This window comes from Indicator indicator, chromosome 31, assembly GCF_027791375.1.
Source record: "Indicator indicator isolate 239-I01 chromosome 31, UM_Iind_1.1, whole genome shotgun sequence".
Classification (NCBI taxonomy): Eukaryota; Metazoa; Chordata; class Aves; order Piciformes; family Indicatoridae; genus Indicator; species Indicator indicator.
Window position 1 is genome coordinate 3,849,585 of NC_072040.1, and position 20,329 is coordinate 3,869,913.

Sequence of the window (20,329 nt, forward strand, 5' to 3'; positions counted from 1 at the left end):
ATGGCTGAACAAAGGCAACGTGCTTTGTCCACATCAGGGCAAGCCTTGTATGAAATCCTGGCTGTAGAGAAAGGAGCAACATATGATGAGATTAAGAAGTCCTACAGGTAGGTAAAATCTGCTTTGCCACATGCCTAAAAGCATTAGTGTGTCTGCCAAACCTTCTGAAATGCCTGCACTGTAGACATTCATTGTTGTAATTATTCTTTTTGCACCATGAGCCTGAAAAGAATCTGAGGTGATGCAATGTGAATCGTTTTATTTAACCCCCACAACCAGTCTGTGTGTTCCCTCTAAAAGGTTTTACTCTTGCTGAATGAGAGGCCAAAGTGTTAGGATAAAATAACACAGGTTAGCCATGAGAAGGGAAGACTGAATACTGCAGCCACTTGTCATGCTAACATCTTCTCCTGAGGTGTGTTGGAAATGCCAAAGCAGAAAAGTGCTAAAGTCATGAAACCACCAAATAATTTCAATTGGAAAAGGCCTTTAAAATCATCAAGTCCAGCCATAATAACAATGCAAGAACTACAGCAAGAGGCATCAGGAGTTCAATCAGTTTATCTTGGCATGAAGAAGATGACCTATAGATTGTTTGATTATGGGGTGGAATATCTCCCACAGAATCATAGTAAATTGTTTTAGTGGAAGAAACCTTTAAGATCAGCGAGTCCACGAATGCTGGGTATGAGAACATTCTGCACTTATGATGGAGGTTCTCCCTCTCTTCTGTCTGTCCTAATGATGCCCACTTCTGGGCTTCCCTATTCAAGAGAGACAGGGGACTACTGGAGAGACTCCAGTGGAGGCTACAAAGATACAGAATGGTCTGCAGCATCTCTGTGAGGAGCAAAGGCTGAGAGCCCTGGGGCTGAGAGCCTGGAGAAGAGCAGCCCCAGAGGGGATCTGAGCAATGCTCAGCAAGAGATGAAGGCTGGGGGGCAAGAGGCTGGGGCCAGACTCTTTTCAGTGGTACCCAGGGACAGCACAAGGGGCACTGGGCACAAACTGGAACCCAGGAGGTTCCGTCTGAACAGGAGGAGAAACTTCCTTGGTGTGAGGGTGCTGGAGCCCTGGAGCAGGCTGCCCAGAGAGGTTGTGGAGTCTCCTTCTGTGGAGAGCTTCCTACCCCACCTGGCCATTGTGATGCTGGTCAAGCTGCTGGGGGTGCCCTGCTTTAGCAGAGGGGTTGGACTGGGTGATCTCCAGAGATCCCTTCCAACCTCACCATGCTGGGATCCTAGGATTCTGAAGGCAGGTATCACCACAACCGGTTTGAGCTGAAGAGGCCCATGGTTTTAACAGTGAGGTAACCAGGCACTGAAACATTCTGACCCAGGAAGTGGCAGGTTCTCTACTGAAAAAGAAGAGAAGTTTTTCCCAAACACAAGTTATCAAAACAGGAGAAAGGATTTTATTGTTGAATTGTAACCAGACCTAGGATCAAGAGTACAAGGTTTTATGGGTCATTTCACTCACAAATCTGTTCTGCTGATTATGAAAAAGAAAGAACTTTAAATGTCATCAGTGAAATAGATGTTCTTGACAAGGGAAGGCCAAACATGTACTTGCAGGTTTAATAAATATAGTAAAAAGTTTATTACAGCATGATTCTGGGTGGTGCTGGTCACACACTGTATTAGCAGTCAGATTTCAACACAGCTTGTGTTCACCTTGGAGCTGAAATAGATCCACTCCTGCCATTGTTTGGCTTGAATTGTGCTGGGGTCCTGTCCTCTGCTTTTCAACAAGCTCCACTTCTCCCACTGTCTGTTCGTCAAGGCATGTGTTCAGGGGAGGCAGGAGAAGGGAAGTCCAAACTCTTCACACAGTGCAAGGCAAACCATGATATCTCATAGTTCTCTTGTCTTGCATAACTCTACTACTGGGGGATAAACTCACTACAGTATCAAATTCTCTTACAACTTGCACCTTCTGTGTCCCTGTAATACAGCCTGGCTGCAGATCTGCTCTATCAAACCTCATGTTATCCCTGTTGCTTTTCCATTTAATTCTCTGGCAAGGAGGCCTTCCTTTAACCCCCAAAGGAGAGAGTTGTCATGGAAGAATGCAGAATGCAATTAACTTTAATGCTGCACACGAAGGGGGATGATTTCCAGAGTGATCTATGGTAAAAGTGACAGTGGTGCTTGATCCATCTTTATTAGTAATTACAGCCCCCAAAAAGAGGCTGCTTCTGCCTAAAGTGGAAATGTCAGAGGGATTCACTTTTAATGGAGGAGCTGTAAATGTTTGCAAGATAAAATGATGAGTCAGTCTCTTAGATTTGCTTTAATTATCTCCTAATTTATGCTAATCCAAAAATCTGCTGCAGAAGTGGTATTCTTTAACACAAAGGTATCAAACCAGCACTACCTGATTCTGAGGTTCCTGCCATTATTAATTAAGTCAGTATTAATCACACTACCACAGCCCAGGGCAAAATTTCCTAGTTAATAAACATGACAGAGGTAGCTCTCTGGGCTTTTATTGAGAGTTTGGCACAATTTGATTTATGAAGAAGGAAAGCTAGCAGGCTTCTTCTCATCAGCAGAATTTCAATACCCTACAAAAAAAAAATGAAATGTGAGAAACTTTTTTGCACATAGTAAACTGCGCTTTGCCTTCTGCTTTCCACTCTGAGAAGGAAGAAATGTGAGGAGAGACACCATATTTCTTTTGTTTTCATCAGAAGATTGGAAAGGTGAGGTTTGGTGAATGATTTACAAAAGAATTAGTGCCTAGACACCTCTGGGAGAGAGCACACAGGAGTGGTTTAGAACTATGGTACCAAAAGGGGGCAGGACTCAGAAATTCATTAAATGACTGCCAAAAAAAGAGGGATAATGGCTTCCCTGTGCCTGTGCCAATGGCCTGTGCCACACCTGAAACAGCTCTGGGTGCTGTCCCCTGGGAACACCACAGGCATCACACTTGGACCCAAAACAGGGCCTGGATGGCAGGAATGAAAAGCGTTGGAGAATGCGGGCATCGATCCCGCTGCCTCTCGCATGCTAAGCGAGCGCTCTACCACTTGAGCTAATTCCCCACCCATGGCCTCTGCCTCAGGGCCTCTCCCCTCCCAGGCACCCACCCCTCACCCACCATCCCTGCACACAAAACTTTGACGTCCAACTGCCTTCACTCACACTCTGTCATCAACTCAACCCTTCCCTCTCTTGAGGCGAGTGACCCCTGACCATCGGAGTGCTCAGGACCACCAATGCCCTGCCTGGGCTTCACTGACATCTGCCTTGGATGGTCATCGTCGCCAGCTCAGGCAAGAGCTCAAGCCTCAAGCCCATGGAGAGGAGCCACCCGAGCAGGGCCAAAAGGCAGAGGTGCCCAGGGCCTGGGCAGAGCCAAAAGGGCATTCCTTCGAGCCGGAGTTGAACCAGCGACCTAAGGATGGCCGTGCAGGGAGCCTACAGTCCTCCGCTCTGCCAGCTGAGCTATCGAAGGAGCCATGGGGCCCTGCCCAGGGCCTCACCCAGCACACACTCACACACAGCCTGCTCTGATGGCTCCATTCAACCATCCCACTTCAAACAGCCTCAGCTGCGACATCCACACCGCCTTCAGCAACCTTTTAGTCCCTCAGGTTGTGAAGAACCACAAACAGAACAACTCCACCACCTCCTTGGGTGCTGTCTTCTACAGGTGGGCTCTCTGCAGGGACAAAAACACCTCAGCCATCTCCTCCTGCAGCTTCTTTTGATTCAGTTTCTCTGTGCTGTCCCCTGCCCTCTGCTCAAGCACCAGACAAAAGCACAGTACTTCCTCTGCTCTGTGGCCTCCTCCCACCCTTGGAAGGTCATGGTGAGTCTGCTGATCTTCTCTTTCTCCAGACTGCACATGCCCACCGTCCTCAGCCCTTTCACACAGCAGAATGTCTTCTTTCCTGGTTGCTGCTTTCTGGTGACCACACACTGAAGTTTCTCCACTTCATTGCTGTCTTTCCTTTATGGGGACCTCAACACTGGATACAGGACTGGGGATGACATGGACAGCTGTCAAGCCAAGAGGGGCAAAATAATGTCCTGTGTGAAAGTGCCCATTCTGCTCCTGGTGCAGCCTTGGAGTCTGTCAGCTACCCTGCAGACCAGGTGCACTGCAAGCTCCCATGGCCTCCACAGGACACCTTTCCCAGCAAAGGGCCTGAATGGCAGGCAAGGGAATGAAAAGCGTTGGAGAATGCGGGCATCGATCCCGCTGCCTCTCGCATGCTAAGCGAGCGCTCTACCACTTGAGCTAATTCCCCACCCATGGCCTCTGCCTCAGGGCCTCTCCCCTCCCAGGCACCCACCCCTCACCCACCATCCCTGCACACAAAACTTTGACGTCCAACTGCCTTCACTCACACTCTGTCATCAACTCAACCCTTCCCTCTCTTGAGGCGAGTGACCCCTGACCATCGGAGTGCTCAGGACCACCAATGCCCTGCCTGGGCTTCACTGACATCTGCCTTGGATGGTCATCGTCGCCAGCTCAGGCAAGAGCTCAAGCCTCAAGCCCATGGAGAGGAGCCACCCGAGCAGGGCCAAAAGGCAGAGGTGCCCAGGGCCTGGGCAGAGCCAAAAGGGCATTCCTTCGAGCCGGAGTTGAACCAGCGACCTAAGGATGGCCGTGCAGGGAGCCTACAGTCCTCCGCTCTGCCAGCTGAGCTATCGAAGGAGCCATGGGGCCCTGCCCAGGGCCTCACCCAGCACACACTCACACACAGCCTGCTCTGATGGCTCCATTCAAGCAGAGCCTGGGCAAGCTCTGCCAGCTGAGCTATTGAAGGAGTGCCAAAGTGCCATGCTCCATAGCATGGCTGTATCTCACCCTATGTAACAAACTTTCCTGCCTCCAGTATGTTCCTCCTAACACCTCGAGGTACCTGTTGATCTCTGCAGCACAGCCTGGCCTGATGGCATCTGTCAACCTAAGCCTCCCACTGTCAGAGGTGCTGACTGTGCCTCTCTGACTTCACGTTCAGCGGTTCCACCTGGTGGGATGGCTGTGGCTTTAGTGCTGTCACAGCTCGCATTGCCTGCTGCTGTGAAAGCCTGCAGGGCTGAGTGATCTCATGGTGGTAAAGGAGAAGACCATTCACCAGAAGAAAAGTCTGAATGGACATAAATCATAGAATCATAGAATGGGTTGGGTTGGAAGGGACCTTAGACATCATCTAGTTCCAGCCCTCTGCCACAGGTTGCTACTCTTGATTGTTCAAGGCCTCATCCAGCCTGGCCTTCAACACCTCCTGGGATGGTGACTATTCTGAAGTCTCACTACCCTTGTCCTGAAGAACTTCTTCCTAAGATCCACTCTCAATCCTTGTGTTTGTTTTGGGAACCAGCCAGCAAACTCCTGTGTTCATTTTACTCTCCATTTTTTTTGGCTTCCTTTTCTTTTTCTTTGTTTTTCTTTTAAAAATTCGATTTTATTATTTTTTTTTTTTTTAATGAGATTATTTGGGACATGGAGAGGTCAGAAGATCAGAATCACAGAATCAATAAGGTTGGCAAAGACCTCAAGGATCATCAAAGTCCAACCTGTCACCCAAGAACTCGTGACTACTAAACCATGTCTCCAAGTGCCACGTCCAATCCCCTCTTGAACATCTCCAGGGATGGTGACTCCACCACCTCCCTGGGCAGCACATTCCAACAGCTAACAACTCTCTCCATGAAGAACTTTCTCCTCACCTCGAGCCTAAACTTCCCCTGGCACAGCTTGAGACTGTGTCCTCTTGTTCTGGTGCTGGTTGCCTGGGAGAAGAGACCAACCCCCTCCTGGCTACAACCTCCCTTCAGGTAGTTGTAGACAGCAATGAGGTCTCCCCTGAGCCTCCTCTTCTGATCTGTGGAAGAAAGGAGGAAAGGCTGGAGTTGGACTGTTTGATGGCTGCAACCACACATGGGTTTGGAAAGCAATCCCTCTCCTTTTCTGTTTTCAGTTCTAATTGCTGGGGTTTGTTTTCAGCTCAGAAAAGGGATAGCTTGCAAAAGTTCCTTAAATCCTTGGCTGCACATGATGTCATCAGTCATGCAAGACTTAGCTTGTTCTTCCAGTGCTCCTCTTTCATCTTCCCTCATGTTTAAGGCACCACATGTGAAATAAGACTGAAAATTTCTCTTTAAGGTCCCACATGCCCAATACCTTATATATGAATGAAGGTGCCCCCCCTCCTTAAGGCCATGCTTGAGGAGATCTTCAGCAGCCTTCACCACAAGGCTTGTGAGGAGCAGCTGAGGGGACTGGGGCTGTTTAGCCATTAGAAGAAGAGGCTGAGGGGAGACCTCATCACCGTCTGCTGCAGGATTCAAGCCTCTGCTGCCTCGGTTCTGATGCCACTAGAGGTCACCACCAGTCATTAAACAAGTGTCCTGGAAAACTCTTCCGGCCGCTTCCCCGGAGGGAGTGGGGATTTGCGGGAGAGACATTTGAGTGTGTGCCTGTGCAGGACCTGAGAGCTCATACTGACAGTGCTTCAGGATGGTCGGAAGCAAACTCTTCCTTCTCTCCACTGCTCTTCCTCAGAGCTGCCCATGAGACAGCAGTTCCGTGCTGCTCCTTTCAAACTGTGCTGGTCCTCGGATGCCAAAGCAGAGGAAAAAAGCAGCACCGAGCCCTGTCCTAGCAAAGGTTTCCCACCAGCACAAACAGCCCAAGCCAGCTGACAATCAGCTTCCAGTGGGGAATGAGCAGAGAATCACAGACTGGTTTGGGTTGGAAGGGACCTTCAAAGCTCATCCAGCCCAATCCCCCTGCAGTCAAGCAGGGATATCTGCAACCAGAGCAGGTTGCTCAGAGCCCCAAGCAACCTGACCTGCAATGGTTCCAGGGATGGGACATCTCCCACCTCTCTGGGCAGCCTGGGACAGGATGCTTCCCCACCTTGTGCTTCCCAAAGATGCTTCCTCTCTATTGCATCTCCTTTGTGTACTTCTTTATCACTGCATCCTTTTACCAAAACTTCCATGTTCAGCTACTTTGTGTCACTTTCTTCCACTGAGCAGATCAGAGCTGGACAAACAGTTTGGAATGATTTTCTCTCCACTGAAGCACTCTGGGATGTTTGTGAGTGTCTCTAGAGATGCACACATACAGATGACTTATTTTCCTTCTGGGTTTGTTGTTGGGTTTTGTTTCATGTTGAAGAAAACTGGCTCTGAAATACCATCCTGACAAGAATCCAGACAATCCAGAGGCTGCAGAGAAGTTTAAAGAGATCAACAATGCTCATGCAACCCTGACTGACACAGCCAAGAGAAACATCTATGACAAGTATGGATCCTTAGGTCTCTACGTGGCAGAGCAGTTTGGGGAGGAAAATGTTAACACCTACTTCATGCTGTCGAGCTGGTGGGCAAAGGTAAGCTGCTGGGTTCTCCTGGAAACTTGCCAAGGTGGCCAGAGGTCTCCTGGGGTGCATAAAAGGAGTGTGACCAGCAGGGTGAGAGAGGTTTTCCTCCCCTTCTGCTCAGTGAGGCCACATCTTGAGTACTGGGTCCAATTCTGGGCTCCCCAGGTCAAGAGAGACAGGGAACTACTGGAGAGACTCCAGTGGAGGCTGCAAAGATGCTGAGGGGCTTGGAGCAGCTCTGTGAGGAGCAAAGGCTGAAAGCCCCGGGGCTGAGAGCCTGGAAAAGAGCAGCCCTAGAGGGGAGCTAAGCAATGCTCAGCAAGAGATGAAGACTGGGGGGCAAGAGGCTGGGGCCAGACTCTTGTCAGTGGTGCCCAGGGACAGCACAAGGGGCACTGGGCACAAACTGGAAGCCAGGAGGTTCCACCTGAACAGGAGGAGAAACTTCTTTGGTGTGAGGGTGCTGGAGCCCTGGAGCAGGCTGCCCAGAGAGGTTGTGGAGTCTCCTTCTGTGGAGAGCTTCCAAACCCCCCTGGGCCTTGTGATCCTGGGCAAGATGCTGCTGGAGCAGGGGGGTTGGACTGGGTGATCTCCAGAGATCCCTTCCAACTCCACCATGCTGGGATTCTTGTGTTCTGTGAAATCAAATGTTATAAAGCAATGAGGCATTTAAGATACACAAAGAAGCTCCCTAGAAAATGTGAGCTCTCTGCAGGCTTAACAAACAGAAGCATCTGAAGCCAAACAGCTCCTAACAGCTTAATGAAAGCCCAACATCATCTGGGAAAGGGACAGTGCAGGCTGGAAGAGGAGGGCAGGGTGGTGCTAAAATAGAATGTTTGCTTTGTGCCTGGGTGAACAGTTGCACAGAAGCGCACAGTTTTGTAACACCTTCTGACACTGATTAGATCTGAATCCAGTGCTCCAGGTTAATTTTGACTTTCTTTTGGGTAATGACTAAACACAAATGAGTCACTGTCCAAAAACAAGCAGTCCCACTGGTGTGACAAGCAGTTAATAAGTCATTACAGCACGGATTTAGCCCTTCTCTCTGCTATGTATAGCACACAACGTAAGTGAGCAGCAACAATCCATAACTCTGGGATTATGGTGTCCTGGCTGGGGCCTGCCAAGGGGGGCAGGGAAAGGAAGTGGAAGAAAAGGGTGAGAAGGGTGGAGTGGAGGAAGAGAGCAGGAAGTGAAGAGAATGAAACCTCAGGACCTGGCATATTGCTCAAGGGAAAAGCCAGCATGGGCTGTTCTAGTCATGAAAGGGTTGTGCTCTCATCTCAGGGTGTCCTCCTATATTTGCATGTCAAATCCCAGAGCTCCTGCAAGTGTCAAAAGGTTACCAAAAGGCAACAAACTGACAGAGCTGCAGGGCCCTCCATCTAATCCCAGCCAGAGAAGATCAAGGGATGCTGAAATAGAGAGGAAAAGGATCTGTATGGTGTGCAGCAAGCTTACTAGGACAGCTCTGAGCTGAGAACCAGAGTCAGAAAATCATAGAATCCTAGAATGGGTTGGGTTGGAAGGGACTTAAAGATGATCCAGTTGCAGCAGCCCACCATGGGCAGGGACACCTCTCACTAGCCCAGGTTGCCTCATCCAACCTGGCCTGGCACACCTCCAGGGAGGGGACCACCTCCCATGCAACAAGGATTCCTGTGGCAGCGCAGATCAGGTCATTGCCTCACTGCCCTGCAGTCCCCTGTCAAACTGGGAGGTCACTTGGGCCCTCTATGGGTCTGAGAAGCCACAATTTGTCTGCTGAATCAGGAGGAGACAGAAGCTGCTCAAATGCAGAACAGAGACTGAAGTTAATGGTGTTGAAGTGACACTTGCCAAAGCACAGCTGCACCTTCAGGAGCAGCCTGGACTCCCCACCACAGCTGCTGTCTTCTCCTGCTGGATCATTCTCTCTTCTGTTTGCTGTCCACCCCCTCCTTTGGCCTCTTTGGTTCAGGTGCCAGGGCCATTGACTTAGAGTGGAGAGAGCAGCAGTGTTGACTCCACTAACACTAAACAAGGTTTTCTTCACTGTTTCCTGCTTTTTTAGCTTTTATTTCCTCTTCTGCTTACTGGTCTTTAGTAGGGATTTTATGAAGTGTTAAATCCTCTGTGGTTAGAAATTCAGGAGCAGAAATAACCACACCATGGCTTTGACTAAGAGCAGGGGAGAGCACAGAGAGAAGCCAGCAAGTCCCTGACAGCGAAAGGAGGGATGTGTGGATGGTCTCAAGGGAGCTGTCCTGGAGGTGTGATGAGATCCAGTGACTGTCCCAGCAAAAGTAAGCACTGCTGCTTTGTTTGTCAGAGTTCTGTACAACACCCCTCAAAATACACACACAGACTGCTGTGAGGATCCTCACAGATGGTCTTGCCATCCCTCCCCCCACCCAAATTCCTGCCACCTCCAAAGCATGAACAAGCTACCAAGTGGTTTGGATTTTCTGCTGGCTGAGCTCACTGTTTCTCATCTCATTTTAACTCCTGCTGGGGCTGTCAGGTTGCTCTCTTGGCCATCACAACGCTCTCTGGGGCTGAGGCATCAGCTGCAGATGACCTCTGGAGCCCTAATGTCCTCTGTTCTGTAGGGAGCCCAGCTTTTGCTTCTCATCTTCCTTTCTGCTACAGCCATGCCAGGTAAATGCCCTTCCCTAGCACACTCAGTGGCCAGAGGTGTGTCACTAGAAGTCAGAAAACTCAAAGGAAAGGAGAAATGCAAAGTGAAAATGACTTTTTTTATTTTCCAGAGCACCAGACTTCTTAGGAGGCAGCTGCCATGAGTGCTGGGGACTTCAGCTGCTTCTCCACTGACAGGCAAAGACTTCTTGTTCACCTTAGCAAAAAGCAGTTCCCCCTCTACCATGAAGAGTTTATTGATCACATCAACGAACTGCCCCAGGCAGTGGTTGTTGTGGCTCTGTTGAAGCCTCCATGCTTTGTGTCACAGGGACAGGAGGGAGCAGAGGGAAACTTCTTGGACATCTGAGTCCCCAGATCAAGCAACCACAGCCCAAGGAGTCTAATTTAGGAGATGTCACCTGTGTGGTCCTGCACAAGCCAATGGGGACAGACAGAGGGACTGAATCACCCTCTGGAAGGGCTTTCAACTTCTCATTGACTAGGATGGGAGCCCATGGGGGCTACAGTCCTGATTTGGATGCCTTTGTTCAGTGCCTGAAGTTATGTGGGATGCATGTGGGGCTTTGCTTCTTTTTCTCTCAGCTGTGTTATTGACAAGAGCCTGCCAGTAAATAAGTGTTTGCAGGAAGGAGCTTGGGCAAGTGAGTCATTTTGGAGATGGAAATGAGTCATGGTAGGGTGGGTGGGGTTGTGCATACCTCCTGGAAACTTTTTCTGAGGGCCATCAGCTGAAGACAGACTTTCCAAAGTTGAGCATGTGGGGGCCTGTTGGTCGGTGTCTTCTTTGTGGACCTGGTCCTGAGTGGCAAGCAGGAGCTCATGGGTGAGGACTTTGGAAGATGTGGCCCTTGTTAAGGCACTTGGCCAGCAGCTGGACTCCTCTGAGGGCCAAGGACTTGGGAACCTGCGTTCCTTTGAGGATCTAGGTCATTGCTCACAGGGCTTTCCTCCTGCTGTGTTTAACCCAGGGTCTGTTTGCAGTCTGTGGGCTACTGACTGGCTGCTACCTCTGCTGCTGCTTCTGCTGCTGCTTCAACTGCTGCTGTGGAAAGTGCAAACCCAAAGCACCCCAAGGGGAAGAGCAGGAGTTCTGTATGTCTCCAGAAGACTTGGAGGAGCAGATTAAGAATGACATGGAAAGAGGTGTGTATTCTAGGGGAGACTGGGTGGCAAAGCTGTTCAGTACAATCTCTCCAGCCTGAAGGGCAGATGTTCTGCTCAGGATGCTGAGGCTGCTTCCAGGCCTAAGTGGAGACAAGCCAGTTCCCTCTAGCTGACACCATGCCCTGATAACTACCAAGGTGTGTGTTACTAAAGCTAAACTCAGGGCACTAACAATTAAATATCTCCTGTATCTCTTAGGAGACTCTTCAGCATCAGAAGTCTCAGGGCTCCAGTGAAGAGAAGGTGTTCACTGCCTGGCCCTCATGCCCCTGTTTCATACCCTAGACCCTGTGCTTACACACCAGGCTCTGCCTGGACTGGTGCTCAGAATCACAGAACTGGTTGGGTTGGAAGAGACCTTTCAGATCATCAGGTCCAACCCTTCACCCAGCACTGCCAAGTCACCACCAAACCATGTCCCTCAGCACCACATCTCCAGAGATGGGAACTCCATCACTGTCCTGGGCTGCCTGCTCCAGACCTTGACAACCTTTCCATGAAGATACTGTTCCTCATGTCCAACCTAAACTCCCCTGGCACAGCATTTGGATACTTGCAGGACAGGCTGAGAGAAGCAATGCCCCTTGCTCCAGCACTGAGGCCAAGCTATCAGGAGAAGACCCTTTTGAGTAGCAAATCTATCTAAAGTATGACCAGGAGGATGCTTTCTGTGTGAGGAAGGACCTCAGCAGTCAGCTCACTTTTTCTCTCCCATTGTTAGGGAAGCTCTCAGGCTGTTATGATGTCCTTAGGTTTATTATGCTGAAATTAGCTCTGCCAGATTGCAGAAGTCATGTTCTCCTAGCAGGAAGAAAAAAATTCTTCCCCCCCCCCAGCTTTTCACACAAATTTACCCTTCCATAAATATGTAAAAAAAGATTTGTAGTAGCTGAACCAGATGCTATTTATAGAACTGATATGTCAGCTTGTGGTGGTGTTTTTAAATGGCTTTTGCCTAGAGATCTAGCAAGGTAAACACAGTCAGCTTGGAAACTGATGGCACTGGAGCAGTCTCTGCAAAGGCACAGAGGCTAGGAGTGAAAACTTCCTAAGCACTCTCTGAAATCAATGTGGTGCACTCCATGGTGTGAGACACCTGAAAATGCAAATCTAAACTAGGTCTGGAAGAGAAGGGCAACAGAGCTGGTGAAGGGTCTGGAGAACAGGTCCTGTGAGGAGCAGCTGAGGGAGCTGTGGCTGTTTAGTCTGGAAAAAAAGGGGGTGAGGGGAAACCTTATTGCTCTCTACAAGTCCCTGAAAGGAGCTTGCAGTGAGGTGGGGTTGGTCTCTTCTTCCTAGGATCAGATGATAGAAGGAGAGGCAATGGCCTGAAATTGTGCCAGGGGAGGGTTAGGTTGGAGGTGAGGAAGAATTTCATGGCTGCAAGAGCGGTCAGGGATTGGAACAGGCTGCTCAGGGAGGTGGTGGAGTCCCCATCTCTTGAGATGTTCAAGAAACCTGTGGCCATGGCACTTGGAACCATGGTTTGATGATCATGGTGGTGTTAGGTTGATGGTTGGACTGGGTGATCAGTTTGCAAAACCAACAGGAAGTGGAATTGTGTGGTTTAAGTGGTTTGAAAACAAAACTATAGGTAGGGCCTGAGTACAACTGGATATTTGGACAGTTCCTACCCTTCTCTTCAGTCTTGCTGCCTTTCCCTACCAATCAAAACCAGCTTGCCCCAGTAGAAATCTCTGTATTTTGAAATCAGATGGGGAAAATAGAGCAAGCAAAGAGAAAACTTCCTGCCAGAGGGTAACATTTGTGTCTCTTTCTGCAGATGAAAGGAAAACAGACACTGCCTTTAGAAAAATCAGTGCTAACCAGCTCAAACTACACTTCCCCCCTTCTCCTCCTCCCCAAATTTAAGGCCACAAAGATGCAGCTAATTCAGAATGGCACAAGCTGGGCTTTTCCACCAGCCATTTACAAACAGAAATTAAATATTCATGTCCTCCTGCATGGAGAGAATAGAGATGTTCCTGCAGGTAGTTCAGAAGCAAACTATAATCGTTTCTGCAGCAGATTTCATTTGGAAGAGGAAATCCTATTAGGATCCAAATTCTTCACATGCCCTCCGCCCACAGCCTGAGCATTCTAGCTGGCAATGAATTAATTTGCTTCCTGCTCTCTTCAGGACCTCTGCTGTTGCTCACCAGAACTTTTTTCTGCTAAGGTCAAGATGTAGCTTCTCAAGCTGAGGCCATACTTGAATGCAGCCAAATATTTTGTAGGCAGTGGTTGCCTTTCTGAGGATGACAACATCAATGAAACATCCCCTGATCTTAAGAACCTCTGAGAGCATCTTGGAGCTGCTTGTGCTGCACAAAGAGGCACAGGGTGTCTGCTGGGAGCTGAGACTGAGACTTCATCTTTGGATTGGCACAGCAGGAATCATTCCCAGAGTCACTCACATTTCTCCTCAGTGAAAACTCACATTTCTCCTTTACAAAATTAAGGTTTGAGGTTGGACTGGATGATCTCCAGGGGTCTCTTCCAACCCCCACCATGCTGGGATGCTGTGAAGGTGTTGCACAGTTGATTTCATTCTTCAGATTAATCTACTGTCAAATATAATTATTAGTGAAAAAGAAAAAAAAAAAGAAATGTGAGTCTAAAAATTCAGAGCTCCACTCCCTGAAATGTAAAAAGTGAGGTGTCACAGGAATCACCACAATCATGTTTTCTTCCCCAAAAGGTTTGACCTTGCTTGTTACTTTCCCAAGGAAAAAGCAGCAGGGCGAGAGGAAATGGCCTCAAGTTGCACCAGGAAAGGTTTAGGTTGGACACAAGGAACAATTTCTTCTCCAAAAGGGTTGTCAAGTCTTGGCCCGGGCTGCCCAGGGCAGTGGTGGAGTCTCCATCCCTGGAGGGGTTTCCAACCTGTGGAGATGTGGTGCTGAGGGACATGGGTTGGTAGTCACCTGGCAGTGCTGGGGTAAGGGTTGAACTTGATGATCTTGGAGGTCTCTTCCAACCAAAATGATTCTGAGATTCCATGGCAAAGGCTTCAGTCCTGAAGAAAGTTTTATTGAAACATATTTGACTAGTTCTAGTGCTCAGTCAGTTGAACATCTCCCTTAAAGATTTATTTCACAGCACAGACTTCCATGGGGCTTGAAAGGAACCTCTGGAGCTCATCTAGTCCAACCTCCCTGCCAAAGCAGAGCACTCACAGCAGCCTGCCCAGAATCACAATGGCCAGGGGGGTTTGGAATCTCTGCAGAGAAGCAGACTCCACAACCTCTCTGAGCAGCCTGCTCCAGGGCTCCATCAGTTCCAGGACTTTTGTGGTCCCAGAGGAGGTGCTGTTGGAATTTGGATTGCTTTGGTGCTTCAGGCTGTAAGGATGCACCCAGGCAGGTTCGTTGTCCTCTCCTGTTTGGTGGTTGTCATCGTAAGAACAAAGCAAAACGTTTCTAGACCAACTTTCATTTTACAGAAAATGAAATCTGGGAAAGAAAAAAGAAAAAAATTAATTTGAATAACAAAATCCATTCCCAACTGAGAAGCAAGAAGTGTTTAGCACTTCATTGTCTCCTCCACACTCCATATGATACCCATGTAGGCGAAGAGTGAGCAGGAGCTATCTATAGAGAATAGATTCAGCTGTGAATTCTGCTGCAGCTCTCTCTCCATGAGCAGGCTGCATTGGTCCAGTTGGTTAAACCCTTGGGGCGCTGCTCTCAGCAAAACCAGCAGAAACCACAGAAGCAAAATGCATGCTGGTGTCACCTCAGAACCACCTGAGATCAGCTGGAAGCACACACCAGCTTTGCGGGGGGCTGATTCTCTTGTAGAACATCTGGGCCTGACAGCAAAATCCCAGCATGCCAGGCTGGAAGGGACCCCAAGGGTCATCTGCTCCAACCTTTCCAGGGGGTGGTGTAGCTGAAAGGAGCTGGACCAGCATCCTGGCAAGCTGAGTCTGAAAACTGCCCAGTGGAGGGGAATCCACTGCTGCCCTTGGGAGATGATTTCCATGTCTCACATTTCATAGAATGGCTTAGCAACAGGCCAAGGGGGAATGGGTTGAAGCTGAGGCAAAGAAGGCTTAGATTGGAGCTGAGGGAGAGGTTCTTCAGTAGGAGGGTGGTGAGACTCTGGAACAGGCTGCCCAGGGAGGCTGTGGCTGCCTCCTCCCTGGGGGTGTTGAAGGCCAGGTTGGATGTGGCCTTAAGCAGCTGAGTCTAGCTGAGAGGTGTCCCTGCCCAGGACAAGAGGTTGGAGGAGGTGATCTCTGAGATCCCTTCCAACCTGAGCTATTCTGGGATTCTCTGATATTCACCAATGGCTTGGAACTCAGGAAAAAGAGTACCCAATGATAAAGTGATGTATGTTTGATATTGGAGGTGAAATGAAAAACGAGCTGCAAGTTTCTGCCCTTCATCAACCATCTGAACACCTCCCAAAATGAACAACTTGGAGGCAGGAGCGGGTGGGAGGGAGTGCTGCTCCGACAGCCAGGAACACACAGCTCCTCCAACCTGCACCAGGAGTGCCAGAGTGAGCTGAGCTCAGCTCTCAGCATTCATTACTCAGATCCTTGGAGAAGTTATGAAACCTGCCTGCCTGTGACCTTGTGTCTAAATAGGGAATTGCCCATACAGGGATGCTGCTTGGCATCGAATCATTTTTGCCTTTCACCTTGACAGAGCCAACATTGTCCTAGCCCCACCGAGGGGCAGCCGTATGGTGTGTGCTTAGATTCCTGCTCTGGGTTAAGTGACTCCTGTACCTTACATCTTCTGCCCATGATTCATCCCATCACCTGTCATGTAAACAGGAGGAAATGTCAAATGAGTTTTTTTTCTGAACATTGGGTTATTTGTCAAATGAAGTCATCATTAGCATCCCATTATGGCTGTGGCAGCATCGAGGTAGAGACAGTCCCAAATTTTCAGCTGAAAACACCTCCCTGAGGCAGCTGAACCTTTAAAAGTCATTCTCTGAGACTTCAGTCCCATCCTCCCCCCCGCCAGAAAAATGGTAAGTTGGAAAGAGGCCCAGGAGAAGGGCAGCCAAACCTTGTTCATTGTCAGAGGGAACACAACAGGCAGCAGGGAGCTCTGTGAGGACTTTGCTTTCCTGCACTCCACAGCAGACCCATTTTTTACAAGTTTATTGAGAAACCAAATCCAGGACTGCAAGGAATGATAAAACTCAAAGCAGAAAGGCTCTCTACAGTGATAAAAGAACTTTGTAGTGATAGGAGGAGAAGCAATGGCTTTGAGCTGCAAGAGGGGAGATTGAGACTGGAGATTAGGAAGAAATTTTTTCCAGTGAGGGTGGTGAGACACTGGAACAGGTTGCCCAGGGAGGCTGTGGATGTCCCCTCTCTGGAGGTGTTCAAGACCAGGCTGGATGAGGCCTTGAGCAACCTGGGCAGGGTGGAGGTGTCCCTGTCCATGGCAGGGGGTTGGAACTGAATGAGCTTCAAGGTCCCTTCCAACTCAAACCATTCTTTGATTCCATGACAAGAAGTAAGAGCATTTGTAGATTTAGGACATGATGAAATGTTGTGGTGCTAACAAGAAATGTGACTTTGGTGGCAAGCAAAGGATTCCTGAGGCCTATTTTTGTCCTCCCCAATGTAGATGGAGAAGCTCCTATCGTGCTTCAGCCAACCAACGTGACCGAGAAGACGCAGCTGATCGGGGACGACCACCGCAGCTACCACACAGGCTCCTAGAGAGGCCAGACAGGACCTGCCACAGCTTCCCACTGGGCAGCACAGCCACAAAGCACCCGATCCGCCCTGCTGCTGTCTTTGTAGTTCTCTTCAAACTAATCAAGAGTAACCTGAGAGTCATTTCCTATCAAGGCAGCATCTCCCTCTAGGCTGTTTCCAATAGGTACTTACCTGAGCGCTGCAAGGAGATACCTGTGGCCAGTCCAGAGCTCTCCAGACCAGTATGCAGCTCTGCCATGGCTTCAGATTGCCAGGCTCAGCGTGCTCTCTCCCCCTGCTTGTACTCCCTTTGGGACAGTTGCTCTCCTCCCTGCCCTTTGCTGTGGTTTCACCTCTCAGACCCAGTCTTGAGACCCTTCCTGGACACTCTGGCTCCCTCCCTCCCTGCCCTGGGAATGCTCACGCACGCAGCAGTTTTGGGGCGTGTGAAACCTTGCTGGAAATGCTCTTTAGCAAACCTCAGGGAGGATGTTGGTGACAAGGCAGATGGAGCTGTCCTTCCCAGAGAGGAAACCCTCTTTGGAAAGCAGCTTACTCAGAGGCTTGCTAGAAATTACAAACCTGAGCCAGGACAAAGTGCCTGGGGATGGTTCCATTGGGGGTGACAAAACAAGTCCCTCCACATCCAGGAGCCTCATGCAGCACCACCAGCACACATAGGCTCTGTGTCTTCCCCTGCACAAGCTGCAAAGCCAGGAGATGGTGGGCAAGCTGGTCTTGGGCTGCGCCACAGCCTCTCTCCTCTCCCCATAGCCAGTGACAGCCCCATGGCAAAGCTCCTCTGATCCTGCCTGGATGGACCTGCTGCCTGTGCTGGGCAGCTCCAGCTTCTCTGGCTGCAGCTGCAATATGCTGGAAGTTGGTTCCCAGCCAACAGCTTTCTGCCAGCTCACTGATCCCACCATGCTGGTCCTGCTGCCCCACTGGCACTGGGCTGGGAGCCATCACACCAGTGCTGGCAGCAGGGCTGTGGGAGCAGCAAGGACAGGCTTTAGCAGGGCCTGTTGGCACAGCACAAAGGGTGATGGTTTAAACCAAAAGAGGGAGACTCAGACTAGAGAGGAGGAAATTCTGCACTGTGAGGATGGTAAGACCCTTGCCCATTCATTCCAGTTCAGGCTATATGTTTGTTGTGAGGCCACCTGAGGCTGGCTTGCCCTCAGAAACAGTCCTGGTTTTCTGCTCCAGAGGAGAGGGAAAGTTCTGGCACCTCTGGGGCTGTGCACAGGCACTTGCTCCTCTCCTCTTCATCCTCAGCTGTGTGTTGAAGGTGATCCTGGAGGCCACTGGTGCGTCTGTAAATCCAGACATGCCCAGGAAAGCTCAGGCACTGGGTACATGCTGGGGCACAGTGGCATGCAGGCATCGCTTGGCTTTCTTCACTGCTGCCCTTTGCAGGGTGGTTGCTCTGGTGGGAGATGTTATCACCCAGGGAAGGAGCAGGGAGAGCACATAGCAGGGAATTGATCCACAGGCCAAGTGATTTCCCAAGCTTCCTTGTCTGGGAAAGAAGCTGCCTGTGACAGTGGGCAAGGGCTGTGTGGTGACTGTTCCCAGCAGAGAGTTGGGAAAGGTGTTGGAGGAAAGTCTGGTGTAAAGCTAAAGGTTATCCACGGAGTCCTTTCCCGTGTGAAACTGCTCCTTGTGGAGGGCACTGAGAGCTGCACCCTGGATTTCAACAGCTCCAGAGCCAGGCCTAAAGCCAGGGAGGGAAAAGTAAATCCCAGGTTAGCAAAGGCAAGCAGGGAATTTTGTCATATGCAACACCTCTGATGTTCCCCACTTCATGGGCCAAAGTTTGCTGAAATCAAGGAAATCACCTCCGTGGGGCTGAAATGTAGCACAGGTAGTGTGGGGCTCATTTCCCCTTTCTAAATGAGAGCTGCTTCCTGGCAAAGATTTATAGCTCCATCTTGCAGCGTGATGCAGAGGGGGCAAGCTGCTGCACAGCAGAGCCCTTAGCTGCCAGGTAGCCAAAAACCCCACAGCAGCCCAGTGCCCAAGCCTCTGAGCCTGCTCCAGGACTCATGGCTTAAAAATCTGAGTGTCTCAACCCACAGTTTCATTCCAAAGAGGAAAAATCAGTTTTCAGAGTACCAGGGCATTTGCTTCCCTCACCACTGTCAGGATCAGCTGTTCTGAGGACTTGGCAAAAGGATGGAGAAGGATTTCAGACCTGGCTCTCCAGCATGACTTTACTCACGTGTTGGTGTTTCAGGAGTTCCTCAGGTGAGTGTAGCTCTGTGCTCGCAGGGTCAGTCCCTGTGCCAAGTCCAGCTGCATGCCCATGAACCTTCTCAAAATGTGCAGATCCTCACTTTTTTGTTCTGTTTCACTGTATTTATGTATATGTAAAGCATTCTGTGTTGAAGCCCACCTTTGCTGTCAGCTGCTCTGGCTAATAAAGCTTGTACCAACTGCAGCTCTCCTTTTGCTTCTCCACTCTATTTAAACAACCTCCTTCCAGTCACAGCTAGAGAAGCTACCCAGACAGCTCTCCAAAATCACAGCTTTACACCCTAACAAGTGGCAATTCAGGGTTTCCCCAAAGAGGAACTGGGTCGTGGGTGGCAGCAGATGTGCCTAAGGCTATAGCCACACGCTGCAAATTCTTTGCATAATCCTTTGGTGTGAGGGTGCTGGAACCCAGGAGCAGGCTGCTTCTAGGCTTCTCTGGAGAGATTCCAAATCCAGCTGGGCAGTGTGATCCTGGGCAAACTTTAGCAGGGTGGTCGGATTGGGTGGGTTAGCGAGAAGCACTTTGCGAAATCGAAAAAAAAAAAAAATTCGCGTCTCCTTCGAGCCGGAATCGAACCAGCGACCTAAGGATTACCGCAGGGGGCGCATCTACAGTCCTCCGCTCTACCAGCTGAGCTATCGAAGGGACCTGTGAGCGCCTCCGCCGCCGCCTCTCAAGAGCACAATGCTCTGCGCACGGCACATGCGCACGGCACACGCGCGGGGCTCTCGGCTAGGGGTACACAGCGGAGCGCGGAAAACAGGCTACTGTGCGGGGCCAGTGGCGCAATGGATAACGCGTCTGACTACGGATCAGAAGATTGTAGGTTCGACTCCTGCCTGGCTCGCATGTGCTTTTGCTCCTCGGTTCCTCACACCAGGCTGAAGTGTCGGTGACGCAGGAAGAGGAGAATCAAGTGGCCTGGTCCCCTTCCTGCCCCAGAAGGTGTTCTGAGATGGACACCAAACCCTCTCAAGCTTGCGTGGCTGGTTTCACAGGCCTGGGACTTACCCTTCTGCAAAATAACTTTTTTTTTTTTTTTTTAACTTTAAAAACAAATATGTGTGTACCTGACACCCAGAGTTGACTCCCGGTTCCTGTGTGACCTGAGTGTGAGCAAGCAGAAAAAGCATAGAATTGTTGTCTGGAACTCATCCAGTCCAAGCTCCTCCTAAAGCAGGGCACCCGCAGCAGCTTGCCCAGGAGCACAATGGCCAGGGGCGGTGGG

General features: G+C 50.0%; 1 protein-coding gene and 6 non-coding genes across 7 annotated transcripts; 2 read left to right on the forward strand and 5 right to left on the reverse strand.

The window, feature by feature from the left end:
• On the forward strand, positions 1-16,862 carry DNAJC5B (DnaJ heat shock protein family (Hsp40) member C5 beta). Its single transcript, XM_054394727.1, has 4 exons — positions 1-107; positions 7,150-7,363; positions 10,972-11,146; positions 16,768-16,862. The coding sequence occupies exons 1-4, from the start codon at positions 1-3 to the stop codon at positions 16,860-16,862; spliced, it is 591 nt and encodes a 196-aa protein (XP_054250702.1).
• Positions 2,977-3,049, reverse strand: TRNAA-AGC (transfer RNA alanine (anticodon AGC)). Its single transcript has one exon. It is a non-coding gene; the product is annotated as a tRNA-Ala (tRNA).
• TRNAY-GUA (transfer RNA tyrosine (anticodon GUA)) lies at positions 3,375-3,462 on the reverse strand. Its single transcript is given in 2 exon segments — positions 3,375-3,410; positions 3,426-3,462. It is a non-coding gene; the product is annotated as a tRNA-Tyr (tRNA).
• TRNAA-AGC (transfer RNA alanine (anticodon AGC)) lies at positions 4,189-4,261 on the reverse strand. Its single transcript has one exon. It is a non-coding gene; the product is annotated as a tRNA-Ala (tRNA).
• Positions 4,587-4,674, reverse strand: TRNAY-GUA (transfer RNA tyrosine (anticodon GUA)). The gene is given in 2 exon segments: positions 4,587-4,622; positions 4,638-4,674. It is a non-coding gene; the product is annotated as a tRNA-Tyr (tRNA).
• A 2,794-nt stretch (positions 16,863-19,656) lies between the features above and the next one.
• On the reverse strand, positions 19,657-19,746 carry TRNAY-GUA (transfer RNA tyrosine (anticodon GUA)). Its single transcript is given in 2 exon segments — positions 19,657-19,692; positions 19,710-19,746. It is a non-coding gene; the product is annotated as a tRNA-Tyr (tRNA).
• Positions 19,747-19,875: 129 nt separating this feature from the next.
• Positions 19,876-19,948, forward strand: TRNAR-ACG (transfer RNA arginine (anticodon ACG)). The gene has a single exon. It is a non-coding gene; the product is annotated as a tRNA-Arg (tRNA).
• Positions 19,949-20,329: the final 381 nt, after the last annotated feature.

Excerpts from the sequence above, each read along its gene's own strand:
- DNAJC5B (XM_054394727.1), top strand. The coding sequence starts at position 1 with ATGGCTGAACAAAGGCAACGTGCTTTGTCCACATCAGGGCAAGCCTTG. Across the intron at positions 108-7,149 it reads GAGATTAAGAAGTCCTACAG|AAAACTGGCTCTGAAATACC; the intron begins GTAGGTAAAATC and ends TTCATGTTGAAG. Across the intron at positions 11,147-16,767 it reads TAAGAATGACATGGAAAGAG|ATGGAGAAGCTCCTATCGTG; the intron begins GTGTGTATTCTA and ends TCCCCAATGTAG.